The 20,370-nt window shown below is 43.0% G+C and overlaps 1 protein-coding gene across 3 annotated transcripts in view; it reads left to right on the forward strand.

Annotated features, from left to right (window-relative positions):
* Nucleotides 1-20,370, forward strand: part of GRIN2B (glutamate ionotropic receptor NMDA type subunit 2B) — a 435,739-nt gene that overhangs the window by 367,269 nt on the left and 48,100 nt on the right. For all 3 annotated transcript variants that reach the window (XM_035255286.3, XM_035255288.3, XM_054237956.2), the window contains exons 6-10: nt 9,191-9,393; nt 10,197-10,368; nt 10,598-10,751; nt 14,299-14,424; nt 17,339-17,568. In XM_035255286.3, coding sequence (XP_035111177.1) covers nt 9,191-9,393; nt 10,197-10,368; nt 10,598-10,751; nt 14,299-14,424; nt 17,339-17,568 — 885 coding nt within the window. The remainder of the gene's footprint in view (nt 1-9,190; nt 9,394-10,196; nt 10,369-10,597; nt 10,752-14,298; nt 14,425-17,338; nt 17,569-20,370) is intronic.

Consider the following 20,370-nt stretch of genomic DNA (forward strand, 5'->3'; position numbering starts at 1 on the left):
GACACTCTCTTGGTAACACAGCATGGTGAAAAGAATATGAGCTGCTAGAGTCAAACAAATCAGAGATAAAATTCTGGTCCCTCAATGAGCCTTGAGTTTTTTGGTCTATATTGTAGGCAATTAATAATATCCACCTCTTTTGGAGTTAGTGGCAATGAACTGACAGACTTCTGCGAGAAGTGCCTGGCCCTCGGCCTGGTCCCTAATGGCTCTAATTAATAGGATCACATCTCCATCCGTGGTGTTCTGAAATGACCATAACTGCCCTCTGGTGCCAAGGGAATCAACGACTTCTATTCCTGGCAGGTGTGTCTACTCCACCTCACCCATTTTCCCATTTCTTCACTCTCCAGAGTAAGAAACATGGAGGGAGGGTTGAGCAGAGAACAAGAGTCACTCAGAGGGCAGCATCCGGCAGCAACAATGGGTACTCAGGGGGCCTGGGCTCTCTTGGAGAGGCAGGGCTCAGCCAGGGATAGCATCTGAAGCCCAAGATGGCAACAGATGTCTCAGCATCCCTGGGAGAGCCATGCAGGAGCCAGGCAGGATTGGCTAGATGGGCTTCCCTTCAGCGTGTGTACCCAGAGCCACTGGTCCCCAGCTTAGTAAGTGACGAGGCAGTCATAAGCCAAAGGCAGTCATGGATCAAATTTAACTATGGAAATTATTTTCAATCACACATTTCAAAAAACTAGATTTCTAAACCTAGGTGTCACTGAATATGCAAATAATTAGGAAAAGAAGCATCAACGCCATGCCAGTGGCCTTGCACTTACAGCAGTTTACATAGAACTGAGTCTGTCCAGGGTAACTTTATCATCAGGAAGGCCGAAGAGAAACAGAAAGTAGCACGCTTTACATCCTCCATCATTTTCATGGAAGAGAGAACACTGGAGGGATATCTAGTGGAGGCTTTGTGGAGGGTGTGCAGTGACATCAGTCAGTATTTTACTGAGAACACAGTTGTTATTCATGCCAGTTCAAGGGGCAAAAAGAGGAAAGCTAATATAGTCCCTGCCCTCAAAGGGCCTAAAGACCAATTCAGGGATAGGAATTTTGAAATACAGCTAACATTTTAATGTGATAGCCAAGGGAGAGGTTGACCCACAAAACTATTATAGGGGATCAAATGAGAAAGCTTTTTCTCTGGGCTGGGGTGATCAGGGAGTTTCATGGCAGTGGGGAGGCCTGAGAAGGGCGGAGAAGATTGCAGAATGTTCCTGAAACATGGAAAGGGTACAGCCCTGCAGGCAGGGGAAGGCCATGTGCAACCGTAGAAAGCAAAACGGCCTCTCTGTCACATACAGGATAGGAAGAGATCCATGCAAAAGTATCCTAGGAAAGACCAAAGAATGCTTTGGGAGTGGGGTAAATTACAAGTCAGATAGGAAACCAAACAGTCTATTTAAAAAGATATATTATGTTTTACTGCAAAAGAAAAACAGTAAAAGTAAAATTTTGTGCACAGAAAAAAAAAACAGAAGATAGATCTCAGAGTGGGAACAATATTTCAAGCGTACCTGACAGATGAAGGGTTACTATCATAGTACCCCAGGAGCTCTTCCCTGTGAACAGATAAGAAAGACAAACAACTCAATAGAAAATGGGAAAACGACGTGACTAGAGGGGAAAAGAGGAAAAACTAAGTGGCTAAGAGATGTGGAAAAGTGCTCACGCTCACTGTGAGGCAAGAAGATGAAAATCAGAGCAGGAAGATACCGTTTTTTCATTCCTCACATGGGCAAGCATTTAATCGTGATAAAAACTTAGTGCTGGTGAGAGTGTGAGCAGTTCCTGAAGATGCACTCTTGTGCTTTGCTGATAGGAATTTCAATTGTTGAAAATTGTATTCTGGCACCATTGAGAACATTTAAAAGCCTACGTATCTTTTTGTTCTGCTTCTTCGTTACTAGGAATTGATGCCTTAGAGATACTAAGATATGTATTACATATTTTCTTTAATTTTTTGGAAATATCCTAAATATTTATCAATAGGGGTATGCTTGAATAAGGCACAGTCATTATTGTAGGCTATTCTGCAGTTATTAAAAGGAGGTAGATCTACTGTTGGAAGAAATTCCATACTGAAGTGGGAAAAGTAAGTGGCGAGAAATGTGTACATTATGGTTCGATTTAGGAAACACACATACATATGCAGTCACGCAAATCCCCTTCTTTGTATATATATAGATGTATTTTGAATGGAGGGCCATACAGTACTAGAGTATGAAGAATGAAGGGCCATACAGTACTAGAATGATCAGTGGATTACAAAGAATGGAGGGGGAGAGGTAGTACTTTAGTCTGAATGTGTGCCCCAAAGTTCACGTATTGGAGCCGTAATCCTCAGTGCAGTGTTGTTGAGAGGTGGGACCTTTAAGAGGCAGTTAGGTCCTGAGGCTCTGCCCTCATGAATGCATGAATGACATTATCACAGTAGTGGGTTGGTTATCAAGAGAGTGGATTTATTATAAAAGTGCCTGCTCTCTCACACACATGCTCTCGTGCCCTTCTGCCTTCTGCCTGGGATAATGCAGCAAGAAGGCCCTTGCCAGATGTCAGCACCTTTATGTCGGACTTCCCAGCCTCTAGAAGTATATGGGATAAATTAAAAAAAAATAAATTACCCAGTCTTTGGTATTTTGTTTATATTAGCACAAAACAAACTAAAGATAGGTAAATAGAGAAAAAAAACAAAAAAGATTGAGCAAAATGTAGTGTTACCATATACTCAAATGTTAAAAATCCTCAGAGTTAAGATGTAGAGCTTTGCGAGTGGGGAAATAAGAGTGTCCTTTTATCCTCAGATTTCTGCTCTGTTCAGTCTAATCCTTTCCCGGGGCAGCACCAACAAGTGGCTGGGGAGAGTCCCTGGATTTGTCACCATCTGGGGACTAAATGGGATGCAGAGTTTGGGATGCCTTGCAGAGAGTCTCTCCGTTCCTGTAGCTTGCTCAGGGAAATAGCATGTAGCTTTAAGCTTCATATTTTAGAAGTCAGATGAAGGCTTAAAATAAGCGCGAGTGTTTCGTGTTAGATCCAGATGTCATCTCAAGAAAAAACAAAAGGCTTTGATTTTTGAAAAATAACCTTTGACATCTAAAGAGGTTCTAATAAGTGCTTTTATTCCAGGATCTTAAAAAATGACTTTCTGTGCAGACGAGAGCGGCAGCCCGAGGAGACTGATGTCCTTTGCTAATCTGCGCAAGGACTGCAGCGGCCACAATACCCTGCCCTGGTCCCCTCTCCCTTCTTTACAATGACACACTCGCCCTTCTGCTCACATCAGCTGTTCATGGTGGCAGGACAAATGCGGGGGCTTTCAGAGAGGAACACGGTCTCTGTGGTCCCTTTAAATGTGTGGCCTTGTCACGGTGCTAATTGGTGCCAATTTCCCTGGCAGTAATGGAGGAATCTGTTAGCAGAAGGCAGACTTTGAAGTCTAAAAGCATTACGGATTAGTTCCCCAGAATTTTCCTAAGGGAAACCTTAGGAGCCAAGTCCATTGGAAGGTACCACAGGTTGGTAAGGTAGATCTCCTTTTGAGGAGAAATCCCCAGCTATTCAGCTGTTCACCTTAAACCAAGAGAACCAAACCCGGAACTCTAAAACATCACTCCTTGTTTTTATGAAAAAACTAGGCTAAGATTTTTTTTTTTTTTTTTTTTTTCCTCTCTTGAGAAAGATGATTTTGGTCCTCAGGAGATCTTTTTAAATGTTAGTATGGCAGATAACTGAATTTTTTGTAGACAGATGTTGTGAAATGTGCTTGTGGTAATGATGTTTGTTTAGTGTTTTCCTCAAAGGAGTTCTGAGTGCTTTACAGTCATTTTCTTCATTATTTTTAAGGTGTTTATTTTCCTGATCGTATTTTAATCTGGAGCACATATTTGTCATTCAGTTCCCTGAAATACCTCCTGTTCTGCTACTGTCTGCATTTCCAGCGTCGCAGACTCACACCACTTCGGACATCCTAGATGTACATTCAACATGTGTCCTTGGTGTGTCTGGCTTCTCTTTCTCAATTTTCTGTTTTTCATTTCACTTATATTTTCATTTATATTTTTCACCATACTGTCTCCCCTATACAAGAAGAATTGCTTGAAATTTATATTTTTCACCATACTGTCTCCCCTATACAAGAAGAATTGCTTGAAATATACCTTGTTCTTCTACATACATTTTTTTTCTTTTTGTTCAATTTTAGTTGTTTACTCATTTCTAACCTGCCTCGCCCCATAAAGAATTGGCAGTGATGATCTAAACATGTTCTTTAACATGAGCCTTGTTCGTTGGAATTGGGAGTCTGATATTCATAGATTGTTTTTCAAAAACATTTTCCTTTCAGTACTCAACTAATTTAACTTTCCTTCTCATTTTTTTCTTGTTTCTTTGAAGAAACAAGAAAAACCCTAACCCTAAGCCTAAACCCTAACCCTTGTTTCCTTGAAGAAACAAGAAAAAAAATCATGACTTTAAGACAAGCTAGTGTTTTGTAGAAACAAATCAGATACTTCCATCCCTTCAGAAAGTAACTCTAAGAGCACCTCTTCATTGGGCTTTAATCTGTAGAATGTAGAGAGCCCCTGTTCTAAAGAAAGTATGGTCATGAAATTATGTGGAAGGTACCTCAGAAGTCCACACACCAATTTTTATAGATGCAGAAACTGAGGCTCAGAGGGTTTTAGAAATATGTTCACAGTCTCAGAAATACTCAGAGACATGTTTAGAATTTAGTTTAGAAGACAAGTGACCTGGAACATTTAAAAAATTATTAAAGAAGGTAGTAGATAGCATGAAATGATGAATGATTGGGTTCTGGGCAGTGGTGAGCCAGCAGTGTTTAATAATCGAGGGGTGGGGCTGGACAGAGGGAGCTTGATTGACAGTGTTTGTCAACTTCATGGTGCTCATGCCAGTTTCAAGCTACCAGCCTGACACCCTTGAACAAGGAGTTGGGAAGAGATGAGCACAATCCAGTCAGCTCTCAAGAATGGCAGAGATCATCCGGCTACAGTGAGCAGGCCTGTAAGGAGGAGGACTGAGCCAGACCATTGCTCACAGACCTTACACCTGTGAAGAATGATCCATGGGCTTTTCACTTAGCCTCTGCACCCTCTGCTCCTTCGCTCTTGCTCTTACCTCCTCAGCTATCATTTACATTTCAAGCCCCAGCTCAAAGATGAAGTTCTCTGTGTGATTTCTTCTGATTCTTTTGGAAATCATCACTTCTACTCTGAATGCCAGAGTACTTATTTATATCCTTTTTTTTTTTTTTTGAGACGGAGTCTCCCTCTGTCACCCAGGCTAGAGTGCAGTGGAGGAGCTCACTGCAACCTCCGCCTCCCAGGTTCAAGTGATTCTCCACCACAGCCAGCTGATTTTTGTATTGTTAGTAGAGACAGGGTTTCACCATGTTGGCCAGAATGGTCGTGATCTCTTGACCTCATGATCTGCCTGCCTTGGCTTCCCAAAGTGCTAGAATTATAGGCATGAGCCACCACACCTGATCTATTGATATCTTTTATTAGAGTAATTACCAAAGTCTAACTTTATATTATTGTCGATGGATAGTGTCTTCTCCCGCTAGGCTGTCCTTGGAGGAAAAGGACCATGTCTTACTCCTTCATTGTCAGAGAAGCAGTGTAGCGTGGTGGGTAGGAGCCCAAGCTCTGGAGTCAGACTGCTCAGCTTCAAGTCACTTACCAAAGGACCTTGGGCAAGTTATCAAACCCCTCTGTAGCCATCTGTAAAATGAAACATTAAATGTGAGTTTCAATCTCACAGGCTCACTGTGATATAATGAGATTACCAGATATGGACAGTGCCTAGCACATCTATGCCCTCAGTAAATGCTACCTGGTATTGTTACCTCTAACACATAGCCCCGTGCCTGGTACAGAATCCGTGTGCAGTTGCTGGTGCTTGAACTGAATGGACATGAAGTAAGGATATGATCCAGCCAACTTGGTAGAAAGTTGGGAAAGGGTGTGATAGAGGGAACTGCGTGAACAAACCAATGTTGGAGAAATGAGAATGATATATTTAATACAAATCAGTAGATTATAGAATTATGGGCTCAGAACCCAGTTTTCCAGCTGTGGTATGATGAACACAGAGCAGGGTAGGATTATTTGCCCCTTCCCTTCACCCCATACGCTAGTTGACGTATGTCTATAAACGTACCATTGTTACTGAAATAGCTTTTGTAGACTGTTGATTGAAATATCTCATTTTCAGTGCTGTGCAATTGCTGTTTAAAACACCAAAATGCTAGATTTTGAGTACAAATACTATTAAATTTCATTCAATTGGTTCAGTCCATCATTCCAACTAATTCATATCTCCTCCAAACCTGATTCTGCAGTGCATTTTATCCTTCTTCCTATCCAGTTTTCTGTTGTCTGAAATTTTGTAAGCATAACTTCTATTTTGTTTTCTAAAACACTGTTCAGGCCACTTCTAAGAACAGAGTCCCCTGACGTGACACTAGGGACTTTTTTCTATGTTGGCAGTCATTCATTAAAAACCTCTTTTCTTCCTCTTCACATACAGATTTTAAACTCCTTTCAAATCTATCAAAGTATGCCGTATTCACACTGTTCACAATAGTATCTGAGAAACGCTGTCAACATTTTATGTCTGTAGCGTTTTCCCCACAGATACAGTAAGTCTATTAGAAAAAAAATGCAGCTAATTTGTTGCAAAGTGTTCCTGATTCATGCATGTCAGCTCCTAATACCAACTTCCTTTTCCCAGTTGAACCAAGGATTGATGATATAAAAGAGTGAAGTTAACCATATCAAGGTAGGCTAGACTCAATGTACAGACCTTGACAAATTCACGTACAATCCTGAGGACAGTGAGAGATTGCTGAAATTTTGAATCAGGATTATAGGACAAAATTGTGTTTTAAGAAAGCCATCTGGGGCCAGGCTCACGCCTGTAATCCCAGCACTTTGGGAGGCCGAGGTGGGTGGATCACGAGGTCAAGAGATCAAGACCATCTTAGTCAACATGGTGAAACCCCGTCTCTACTAAAAAATACAAAAAATTAGCTGGGCATGGTGGCACGTGCCTATAATCCCAGCTACTCAGGAGGCTAAGGCAGGAGAATTGCCTGAACCCGGGAGGCGGAGGTTGCGGTGAGCCGAGATCGCGCCATTGCACTCCAGCCTGGGTAGCAAGAGCGGAACTCCGTCTCAATTAAAATAAAAAATAAAAAAGAAAGCCATCTGGCTGCAGTGTCCACAGTGGACTCTGGGGGGACCCTTAGTGAGGTTTGAAATTTCCTGCAGTAATCTCAGACTGGGCTGCTGGGCTGTATTAGCCTAGGCTAGCAGCAATAAAAATGGAAGAGAATAAATTTGGATTTAAGAGGAAAAAAAATCAAAAGGGACTGTTGAGGGAAGATGATAGGAATGAAATAAATAGGTACTTTAGGGCTTCTCAACCTTTTACACATTATTGAACATGAAGAATATAAAACCAGTTTGGCCAAAGAAATAGGGCTGTTTGAGGATGGGAGTGACCAATGTCCTGGGCACCCAGGACCGAGTTTCTCCTCTCCCAATTCCTACCTACCCCGACTGGCAGAGGACATTAGTGTCTACACTGCTGGAGAGCCATTTGGAAATTGCGGTTTTCGAAATAAAGAGTCTTAGCAATATGAGAAAAAAATGACTTGTACTAAAATCAGGATCAACAGTACAGAGAATACTATACACATGAAGGAAAGCAAATGTTTGGTTCAGTGCATGATTCTGAACAGAGAAGCAAAGCATCATTTATACCCTTGAAAGAAAACCAACCAGCATCAGCCAGTCAAGGACTGTGGAGGTACCAAATAAGATAACCCAAGCCACCAGGCCACTGCCTGCCTTACAGTGACGCAGTCACACAAGGGCAGTGGCTATGCGGGCCACTGGACAGAGACACCGAGAAGGAAGGAGTCTGGATTTCGCATTAATATGAAAAGCCAAGCCAATTTGCTTGAAAATTTATGAAGTGCTACCGACTTGTTGCTTCTTAGTGATTTCTGTAGCTAATAAATGAAGTAGTGCTGTAGTTCCTGGTGCCTCACCTGTTCTACAAATTTGCATTGCTGCATGGAGGAAATCATAGATGGAGAAAGTGCAGGTGCTTGCAATCCATAATTCCTTATGATAATTGAAGGTGCTCAGTTATAGAAAATGAGCAAGTATTCCCTCTTTCTTCATTAAACTCAATGACACGGAAAGAACGAGAACCCCTCAACAAAGCCCCATGTGGATTCCCTTATAAAAATAGGAATGAGTGGCTCTTCCAAAAGATAATGGAACCCATACATTTTTCAGGATGGTTGGCAGCAGGCCACCATATTCATGATCCAGGGGCACTAGCCTTTCACACTGGAGTCCATGTGGATGATGCTCCCTGGTGTTGGGGCACCCAGCCTGTGTGGCCATAAATGGTGGTTCATAGAGAGAAATATCTGATTCATCTTTGGCTTCCACCCAGTCCAGGAGCTGCACATCTGCATTGACCCATGTTCATCCCCAGCCTAACCATGCTCCCTTCCTAAATGAACTGTGTTAGTATTCTTTAATCCCAATTTTTCATTTTATTCCAATTCAGATCCATCGAGCTCTCCCCACTGGATCTCTTTTACAGCCAAAATGCATCCTTTTGGCTCATCTACTCCCATTGTTCTGTTGACCTTTCCAAAGCTATCTGCTGCTCTCACCGTCACGCTCCTTGTTACAGTTAAGTAAAAAAAGAAACTGACAGCCACTCATAATGCAGGGAACTCCAGCATCCTCACAGCACTTGCCACAGCTTCAGTGTAGCACTTACTACACAGTGTTCCAAAAATATTTTTTACATATCTGACTCCACTCACTGTGAGCATCATGAAGGACAGAATGATGCTCCTTTGAGCCATGGGGCTTAGCAGGGTGCCAGCACATAGTAGGTTCTCATTTAATGTTTGGTAAGTGAGTGATAAATGAATGTATTGGCTTTCTTACATTTAGACACAGTAGTCTCATTTGGGGCATATGATTTAAAAAGTATTCCTCTCTCTAGTAGCTACAATGCTGGCACTTGTTGGCTTTTGTTTAACTGCTTCCTGGGATTATTCAGATGATACTGGGACAGGCTGTTATGTTGTGGCCAATGGTTTCTGATTCTTGTGTTCATCCTTTTGCAGGTGGGGAAGTGGAAAGACAAGTCCCTGCAGATGAAGTACTATGTGTGGCCCCGAATGTGTCCTGAGACTGAAGAGCAGGAGGATGACCACCTGAGCATTGTGACCCTGGAGGAGGCACCGTTTGTCATTGTGGAAAGTGTGGACCCTCTCAGCGGAACCTGCATGAGGAACACAGTCCCCTGCCAGAAACGCATAATCACTGAGTATGGCATCCTCTCAATGACTTTGGGTGGCATGGGAGAGTCTGACTTGATGCACCTGTTAGCACTTGGCTGGCCTGAGACCTGAGGCATGAGAATTGGGCACCGTGTCTGATTTCCAGTTGCTTTTGAGCTGTGGGATTACTTGGCAGCACTCTGATCTGTTGTCTCATTCTGTCCAGATGGTGACCTGGGAAAATGATGGCTAACTTCCTGTACTAAAGTTTCTTTGGTCTTGCTTGGCCTCAGTGAATAGGACCTCAAGTTTATGGAGATTTAAGTTTACTTCTGGTATTCAAATATTTTTCTTGGGCCAGCATGTCCCAAAATCTTGAGATTTAGAACTATTTTTTGAAAAATATAAAGCTAATCTATGCTTTTAAAAGTCAGGATAATGGTTCTTCTTGGTGCAAAGTGCCTAGAATGGGGAACAGGAGGCATCTCAGGTGCTGGTAACTTTTCTCTATCTGGATTTGGGTGCTGATTAACAGGAGGAGTTCAGTCTGTGAAAATTCACTGAACCAAAGCCTTCCAATATGCACCCTTTTCTTATGTATTTTGTACTTCAAAGGAGAATTAAAATTTGGAGGAAACATAGCTCAATGTGATGAGATAATGAGAATATTACAGGTCTGTTTTCTGTTTTATTTCTTCACTTGAGTCTAGTATAAATTGTGCTGAGCTGTGAAGGCAGCCTGCTCTGGGGCTGGACGTTTTTTAATGGCAAAGGGTAATAAATGTTGCCTTTTTGTACAAAGCCTTGTTTTTTATTTTCTGTTTTTGTTTTTGTTTCTTTAATTGCCTAGGAACAAAACAGATGAGGAGCCGGGTTACATCAAAAAATGCTGCAAGGGGTTCTGTATCGACATCCTTAAGAAAATTTCTAAATCTGTGAAGTTCACCTATGACCTTTACCTGGTTACCAATGGCAAGCATGGGAAGAAAATCAATGGAACCTGGAATGGTATGATTGGAGAGGTGAGTGTCTGGAAGGGCTGTTTCCATTTTCATTTTGATTTATTTTCCTTCTTTTAAATATGTGTTTAAAACATGCTCACTTTATGAATTTCAGAAAATATAAAATGGTAAATAGGACGTATTGTTCCTATTATACAAAGAAAACCACCGCGAGGCTGCAAGTATTTTCCTCGTGGTGGTCGCTTGTCCTCCTCAACGTTTTAATTGGAGCATTGCATCTTTCTCTTAGGTGGTCATGAAGAGGGCCTACATGGCAGTGGGCTCACTCACCATCAATGAGGAACGGTCGGAGGTGGTCGACTTCTCTGTGCCCTTCATAGAGACGGGCATCAGTGTCATGGTGTCACGCAGCAATGGGACTGTCTCACCTTCTGCCTTCTTAGGTAAATAATGGGTTTCCTGGTGGAAGGAAATGGACATATGGATGGGGAAATGAAATAAGGAACAAAGAGGGAGCTCTTCCAGCTAGGAGGTGGTTTGCCAGGAGCTCAACTCAGCCAGAGACTTCACTTACGGGACTTCAAAACTAATTACTCTCAAACTTGAAAACTGATGAACACCCAGAAAAATAGGAGAACATGATGGCCCCTAAGAAAGCAGTACTGGGCTAGTCCTCAGAGCCCGTTGTAGTCCGGTTCCTGCCATTTGGTCAGCATTTGACCTTGAGCAAATTCGCTCTATCCCAGGACTCAGTTTCCTCATCCACAGGAGAAGTCATTTCAGCTAGGCTGATCTCTGAGGCTGCTTCCTGCCGTAATAATTTCTAATTCTGGATATCATTGAAATATTTATTTATTTTTAATTATCTGCAAGAATTGAGCTCAGTGCTACCAAAAAAGGTTTTTTTGTTTCCACAGAAATTTTCTGAGGTTTTGCCAGATAGAGCTGATCTGATTCTGCCTCCCACCCCACCACACCCCTCCCCATACCATTGTCTCCAGCATTACTTAAATGTCAAAAATCTCAGATGTGACATAAGACTGGGTGAGATGAGGCCAAGACTTCAGTTAGATGAGGTCTTTTGTGAGCTCATACTCCACATTTTTTTGCAGGGTCCATGGAACAAGGGGTTGGAAAATAAAATGGCATCTTGAAAACACAACACTGGGCTAGCAGAAAGGAGACTGGGTTTGGTATAAACAAGCCATAAGCCCCTGGACGAGTCACCAGCTCTCTAGGAGACATCAACATTTTTTAAATGGGGCTATTGCAGTAGACAGTGACTAACCTTTCTTTAAGCTCTAACCATAGAGAATTAATTCAGTTAATGCACTGCAAAGTGGAGGTATAGGCTCCATAGAATTTTTCTATAAATCACTCCAATTTCTTTTTTTTTTTTTTTTTTGAGACGGAGTTTCGCTCTTGCTACCCAGGCTGGAGTGCAGTGGCGCGATCTCGGCTCACCGCAACCTCCGCCTCTTGGGTTTAGGCAATTCTCCTGCCTCTGTCTCCTGAGTAGCTGGGATTACAGGCACACACCACCGTGCCCAGCTAATTTTTTGTAATTTTTAGTAGAGACGGGGTTTCACCATGTTGACCAGGATGGTCTCGATCTGTTGACCTCGTGATCCACCCGCCTCGGCCTCCCAAAGTGCTGGGATTACAGGCGTGAGCCACCACGCCTGGCCCAATCACTCCAATTTCTTAGCTAATCTTCTTATTTCCAGTGAGGCAAATTCCGGCCTTGCCAACTTTACGTGAAATGTTTTTAGACAGTGCACACTGTATGCATGAATCTCATGGCTGCAGTAAATAATTCATTTGCTTTTGTTCTTCACAGGGATAATTGGAATATTAACAGATAGAAACAAAGCTATGTTCTAATTCCAACCCTGTCAGTACAGCACTACTTTAACTTCTAAACCGGCAGAGCCAGTGATACATCAGTATGTCCCTGAAATGGCACAGAAATGCCAGGCAAAGTGTGTTTATGTCTGTGTTCAGAGGAGGAGTGGTTAGTTATAGGGATAAGAGAAGCCAACATTTATTGAGCAGCTGCTATATATTGTGCTAGGCATCATTGTACATCCTTTGTTTATATGAACTCGAAATGTTATTATACCCATTTCATAGCTTAAGAAACTGAATCTTAGACATAGTAAGCCATTTCCCAGCAGTCTTTTAGCTGATAACAGGAAGCTCTAGGATTAAAATCCAGCTATGGCAGCCTTCAGAACCTGTGTTCTGGTACAAACAAGGCCATTTCGGAGTTCAGCCCCTAACGCAGGAACCAGCATAGGGGACAAAGAGCAACATAACACGATGAGAAAAAAACACCGACTGCATCAGTTTGTAACCTGAGTCTGTCACTTTCTGAGTACAAATTGGAAAGGACCTTGCCGTCTCGGTCCTACTTTACTCCCTATAAAATAGATAAAGTAATCCCTAAAGAAAGGGTCATTAGAAAAATTATATATATAGTTTGTCGTAAAAGTACTTTCTAAATTGTAAAGACCAAAACAGATGATGCATTTTGTGTATAGAAAATTTCCCTGGGCCTAATGTGAGGAACAGACCAGAGAGGCAATGTTTGTACTCAGTGATTTCCCAATCTTAGACAAAAGGAAATCAGGGTAGAATTGCAATCAATTAGAGTCAAGTGTGTGGAGGTTTTCTCCGCTCCTCTGTAGAGAGCCTTTGAATTGTACCTTTTACCCTTGCATCTCCAGCTGCCATTGAAAGGTTTTTGCATTTCACAGTTGCTGTGTTAAGCACCAGGGCTTTATCAAGATCTTTTCAAAATTGATTAAGTGACCAGGCTTTTATAATTCCTTTGGGAATTCAATAATAAAGTAGGTTTCAGAGTAAGAAATATATTTTCTAATTTTCAGCCAATTTTTCCCCTTTTTAAACTTCATCTTTATTAATGATTTGGAAGATGGAGAAAACAGCATGTTAATTCACGTAGTTAGGAGTTTACAATGTGCTGGGACAGCTAAAAAGGCCAGAACTATTTTGAGACACAATTGAGAGAGCATTGTATCATGCGACAGAATAGTGATTGTCCCTTTTAACGGGCCTTCAGAGAGATGGCTTCTGGAATATAGTACCTCTTTTCTGGACACCTCCAAGCCAGAGAGAGATTTAGCTCAACTGGAAAGGACTCAACACACATGATTAAAGATATTAAAGAAGCACGTGTAGAATATTCTTGCTACCTTCCCCAGTCTCATCCCATCAGCCCTATCACTTGGTAATGGCAGATAGATTGTGGCTGGTTTGTGAATTACAGCTTAGGCAGGCTCCTTTGTCACTTGTTAAATTCCCACTGTTGCAGATACTGTTATTTAACATGGATGGATTCTGTAACATTGATTTATATTCTCATACCCGATGATGTCTTACCCAACGATGATAATATATATCACATCAAAGTAGATTGAAAAAGTGAATCCAGGCTGGGAAGTCTGAGAAAAGTGATACAAGGGGGAAAGAGGACTGGCTATTTATTGTCCACACTTATTCCTGAAGCAACTCAAATCTAAAATAGTAGAGAGGACTGTTGTGAATGACTGTACCTACAAAGCTCAGAAGCACTGGAGAAGGCATTTGCAGGCCTTCACTGCACGGTGTGGCCATATAGAAAAGAACAGAAACCGAGTCAGTCCCATACAGCTCACTCACTTCAGAGCCAGTACTGCTTCCAATTGCGCCATTTACTGAAGCACCCAGATATCGGTCCAATAACGGCAGAAACTGCCTCCACAACCTAAAAGGCTCACGGGCATGAAGCCGTCTTTTTCAGGTACTTGAAGGAAGACAATCCTTGCCCTTTAAGGAAATGGCTCAGGTATAATCTGGCTTCCTGAAGGCAGACAACACACTGCGGTTTGTTCCCCATCCCCTAAAATATGCAATAAATGTGTGAGTTAATTTGAGTCTGTTTGCTCTCGGTTTTAACCCTGGGCGCTGCTGTTTTCTCTTCCCCAGAGCCATTCAGCGCTGACGTGTGGGTGATGATGTTTGTGATGCTGCTCATTGTCTCAGCCGTGGCCGTCTTTGTCTTTGAGTACTTCAGCCCTGTAGGTTATAACAGGTGCCTCGCTGATGGCAGAGGTAAGGCCAGCTGGGACTGCTGCATTTCTCCATTTTTTTCTCCTTCTTTTCAAATCTCTGGACTCATCGTTTGCTATCTGCAGTTTCCCTAGCCTATCCATTTCTGAAAAGGAACCCTCAGATGACCATTTCTAGGTCACCAGCTTGGTGTCTCTTTAGAAATACCCCAGTTAAGATGTTAGTTTGAATCTATAAGTCTGCCGTAAGCCTGGCCCCAAGCCTAGTTCCACCCCCAAGTAAAGGAGAAGAAAAACTGTTGGTAGATACGGGTGGCATAAACACGTCACAGCCAACTGTTTTGATAACCTTAGGCTGTGGCCAGTCTGTTGGAACAGATGTCACTAACAAGGCAGATTGTACACACATGTTAAGAACAAGAAGAAATGGGTTGCCCCAGGGTATATGCAGGTGGTTACAACTGGTAAATTTCCCCAGAGCCAAAGGATCACAACTGAGGTACCAGATCTCCAAAGCATATGCCCCTGCCTCAACCCCCTTTTGCCGGAGAGTCTAGAAGTTGGGTGTTGGAAATAAAATGAAATGGAAAGACCATTTCTCACTCATAGCTATTATATGGTATGGTCCAATTTCCTGGGTAGGTAGACCCAGAGATGTGAGGGCTGCCCGTGTGTTTGAGGCATTTATGCCAGTTTTTAAAAGCTCACATGAATCTAAAGGGGACCACAGGATCCTTGTAAATAACTTCTATAAAACTTCCTGAGAACCCCAGAATTAAGAAATATTCTGCCTGGGCCGGGTGTGGTGGCTCAAGCCTGTAATCCCAGCACTTTGGGAGGCCGAGGCAGGTGGATCACGAGGTCATGAGATCAAGACCATCCTGGTCAACATGGTGAAACCCCGTCTCTACTAAAAAATAGAAAAAATTAGCTGGGCATGGTGGTGCATGCCTGTAATCCCAGCTACTCAGGAGGCTGAGGCAGGAGAATTGCCTGAACCCAGGAGACGGAGGTTGCAGTGAGCCAAGATCACGCCATTGCACTCCAGTCTGGGTAACGAGCAAAAACTCCGTCTCCAAAAAAAAAAAAAAAAAAGAAATAGTCGGCCTTTGCTGAGTCTTCTCCATTCCAGAATGTGAGCTCTATCCTAGAATTATACCTCTAAGAGAAAAGATTCTTAATCCTGGCTGCACATAAGAATAATCTGTGGGACATCTAAAAGACACAAGTGCTTGACCTCCTTTTCTGATTCACTAAGTCTAGGGTTGAGCTTAGACCACTGTATGCTTCAAAACAGTGTTTCTCTATTTTGGTTGCATGTTAAAATAAAATAACCAGCCCCACCCTACACCAATTAATGAAGCATCTCTAGAGATAGGGTTCCAAGCAGCAGTATCTTATAAATGCTTCCCTCATGCTTCTGTTGGATTCACAGTCCCCGCTGTGAAACGCCACTTTACTGAAGTGTTTCCACGTGGAGACCTACCTTTTAATTTGGTTTGTGTATTCTGGGTGGGGGTTGGGGTGATTCCACTGTATGTACAGTCAGGGGCTTTCCACCTGTGCTTCATCCAGAAGCCATGGCCTATACACCAGCCTGTGTGGCACCAGGAAGAAGGAGAACATCTGGGAATCACATGAGTATATACTTAGGCTGGCAACGTCAAGAACCAAAGTCAGCGTGTGCTGCTTCTCTCCCTGAAAACAAAACAAAACGGAAGAGATGAAAATTCAGATTCACAAAGAAAGCTCAGAGCGAGAGCTTGCAGTTACTCACTTTACTGACAGATGTTTGTCTTCACGGAGGAATTCAACTTCCGGCCACGTTAAATATCAAGTCTCCTCAGAGCATTTTACAATTTACAAAACTTTGATTTATAGACGACTTTTTAGTTACACATCTGTTGCATGAAATAAGGTCCACACGCACAGATGAGGGTGCACAGTTAGATATCGGGTTCAGCATGTGTAGTCCCTGATGATGTATTTGGCTGAGCAGATGCCATCGGGATCACAGATTACATCATAAGACCTGTGCTGGTATGCTGTAAAACTGTGCAGGCAGATGTTCATTTCTGCAGTGGAGGGGCTACATGGAGATTCAGACGACAGGCAAGATTTTACCATCAGCAAATAGAGATTGCAGTGAGATCACAATACATCTATGGGCAGAAGCCAAGCACTGTCTGTGCAAAGCTTAGGTGGGGGTAAATCAAAGTCAAAAGCAGCCAGCTTTCTGCCCTTAGATCCATGCAACCAGGCTGGGATTCTATGACTTCCTCTTTGGCCTTCCTGATACTCTTTTACACATAAGCTTCTACCGCAGGAAACCAGCTGGGCAGTGTTGGCATTGGAGCGGGGTCAGGGTTGTCTTTGAAACATTAAGCGCCGAGTGCTAGAAGCTGAAGGACAATCGGGAAGAAGGGCATTCCATGCCGTCCAGCATCAGTGTAAACAGACTTGGAGGGGGTTTATGAATGGTAGAAAACAGTCTTACACACTTCTTACTAATGTTTTTCGGAAGTTAAAATGCGTTCTTTGTAGATACAAATATAAAATATATGGAAAAATGACACTAATGACCCAAGTGTGGCCATAGTGACATAATTGGCCTTTGTTATTCAGTTTTGACGTGATCTTGAGAGGGTCTTGTATATAGGGGCAGGGTGATGGCTTCTCCAGAGAGGAGTCATGACGGTTAGTTTGAGAAGGACCCCACACACCACACCCCCCAGGCTTCTGGTATTTCTCCTAAGGAACCCTCTGCAGCTCTCCTGAGAGTCCCTGGAAAAGAGAGATGCACACTTTCAAATGTAAAAGCTGTCTGTTTTAGTGGCTTGGTTTTAGTGGAAGGGTTTCCTGCTCTGAGCAGGGACTCACAGGCCCTGTGTATTTGTAGGTTTAAATTGAATCAGACTGCTGGCTTAACTTTTATTCTTGCCCTTTTGTCATGCCAGAGCCTGGTGGCCCCTCTTTCACCATCGGCAAAGCTATTTGGCTGCTCTGGGGTCTGGTGTTTAACAACTCCGTACCTGTGCAAAACCCAAAGGGGACCACCTCCAAGATCATGGTGTCAGTGTGGGCCTTCTTCGCTGTCATATTCCTGGCCAGCTACACTGCCAACTTAGCTGCCTTCATGATCCAAGAGGAATATGTGGACCAGGTTTCTGGCCTGAGCGACAAAAAGGTAAGAGACCCATTTGAAATCTCCCATTTGTCCCTCAATCCTGTTCTCAGCCATACTCAAAGTTCTCATGTACCTGCTTGTCTTCTAAATTTTTAGAATTAACAGTTCTTTCTTATGTTTCCTTATATTTGCTCATGGGAGTAGAAGTCAGTTTCCCTACTGAAATAATAGGACTTCATATTGGCCTCCTGATGTGTGAAACATTGTCACTGGTACGCCCTGGGCTGCGAATAAAGGGCTTGGTGTGTTAGCGGCTTTCTGAGTGCATGGTACCTCCTGTTGTATGCGGATAGGTGGCCTATCTGCACAGGGCTGCCAGTGTGGGGTGTTTTTAGAGGGCTGCCGCTGTGTGCCCACACTGAGGGGACGGGCGCGTGATGGCCTCATTTTATTCCCAGTGGTGTTGGCTGTGGGCTCTCCCTGTGTTCCACACTGCACACTCATGCGTTCCTAGGGCTGGGCAGGAGGGTCTTTAACATTGTGTCTTGAAGAGAAGTAACTCCTGTTTAACTGGGTGATTGATTGCCCCTGCGTGGCGCTGATGAATGGGCTGCCCCCTTACTAATCGCAGGCCTCCTGCGGGCCTGTGCAGTTGAGAGAGAAAGGAAAGTGTCTGCTGGTTCCCATCATTACTGCATGAGGATGTACAAAGCCCATTCTAAATACATCGGACTCTCTAGTCTGCCTGAATCGTCACATTTTTCACTGGAGATCTGTCTCCTGAAACTGTGTAACCAGGACTAGTGATAGGAGCCACTTTCACAGACTGTCCCATTAAAGCTTATCGCCAAAATAATTTTGGAGACTTGCGCTTACAACACATTTTCACCTCTAAGATTTAGAAATAAATCTTAAGGAAATGTAGTGATTTTTCTTCCCCCACCCTCACCCCCAGCATGAAGGCGTCAGATATAGACAGATGTGTCTTCAGAACAAATGGTGCTTTGTACATGGGTTAGATTTGCCCAACCTAAAACCCTACCCACTTCAGCAAATGGTCCGGGAAGAGTGAAAAGGAGGAAATACCCTTTCTCTTCAGGGTCAGAGTCTGATTTCTCCTATGTTTCTACTTATAAAGAACATTCAAAAGCATGTGGAGAAGATAAATAGTATCTTGAGGAAATGAGTGTGTGTGTGCGTGTGTATGTGTATGTGTGTGTGTGTGCACGCACGTGTGAGTGTGTGTGTATGGGTGTGTGTATGTGTATGTGTGAGTGTGTATGTGTATGTGTGTGTGTCTGTGTGAGTGTGTGTGTATCACTGTGTTTACTCCGTGTTATCTCTTTCTCTGATTTGTCTTCCTTATTGCTTTTTCTTCCTTATTTAAAAAAAATTCTCTTTTATATTTCTTATTTAGAAGCCTTTATTTACCTCTCTCATCTCATGATTTATGATACATCTATTTGTATATTCATCTATTTATTACTTAACTGTTTTTAAACCTCCTTCATCAACATCTTTCATCGTGATCCTAACTCAAATTCGAGTTAGACACCTCTTTTCAGCCCCATTTGAAGCCACCACCACATACACCTGTTGATGACTCTTTCTGTAACTGGGACAGTAATGGGGCTGAGGACAACCTCAGGGCTCAATACTTGGATGTGGCTCAGGTAAGGTGGACCATGACCACCTCCTATTGTTTGGATGTCTGATCCCTTTAAATCTCAGGTTGATATTTAAACCCCAGTGTTATAGGTGGGGCCTAATGGGCTCTGTTTGGGTCACTGGGTGGATCTCTCATGAACAGATTAATGCCTTCCTTGGGAGGGGTGGGACTGAGTGAGTTCTCACTCTGTTAGTTCCCACCAGAATTCCCCCAAAACTGATTGTTAAAAAAAGCCTGGAACCTCCCCTCTCTCTTGCTTCCTCTCTTGCCATGTGATCTCTGCACATGCTGGTTCTGCGGCCCCTTCTGCCATGAGTGGAAGCAGCCTGAGGATGTCCCCAGATGCCCAAACTTGAACTTTTTCAGACATCAGAATCGTGAGCCAACTGAACCTTGTTTTTCTTTATAGATTACCTAGTCTCAGGTATTCCTCTGTAGCAATACAAAATGGACTAAGGCACCACCCTAAGACATGGATGTTGCAGAAACTTGATGGGCCATGCCCCACGCGTAGACTTCTCAGAGGTATGACAGGCCATGTCTTCACATGAGCTGTGGCTGAGATGTAGTAGACTATGTACCCACACAGAGTGTAGCAGGGCCATGTCACCGTGCATGACATGGCAGGGGTGTAGTGTATCATGTCCTACGCATGGATATAGCACTGTATGGTGAGATCATGTCACTGCACATCAATATGGCAGAGATGAGGTAGCTCACAGACCTTCTTGGGGGTCTAAGCTTGGGGGGAGGATCTGCATGGGTATCAAAATGTTTCCTTCAGTTGTCTTGAAAATTACTTGGTACACGGCATTTATCTTTCTCTTGCCCTCATGGGCCACGCAGTAACAACTGAATGCTTTTCTGTTTGAACTAAGCATAACTGAGATGGAGGAAGACAGTTTTCTTTTCCACAAAATAAATATCATTTCTGGGCTTCTTAAAGTATGCACATGTCAGATATGCACATGTCCGTCCTCCATACCATGTTGATTATGTCCTAAAAAGTTGGATCCCATCAGTTTGTTTTATAGAATTAAGATAGGGGTGTGTGTGTGTGTGTGTGTGTGTGTGAGAGAGAGAGAGAGAGAGAGAGAGAGAGAGAGAGAGAGAGAGAGAGAGAGAGACTCTCAAAACCTTTGCAAATAATGTCCACTGTGACCGCAGTTCTCCAGCCTCACTGGCCAATGCTT

The sequence above is a fragment of the Callithrix jacchus genome, chromosome 9 (assembly GCF_049354715.1).
Source record: "Callithrix jacchus isolate 240 chromosome 9, calJac240_pri, whole genome shotgun sequence".
NCBI classification, from domain to species: domain Eukaryota; kingdom Metazoa; phylum Chordata; class Mammalia; order Primates; family Cebidae; genus Callithrix; species Callithrix jacchus.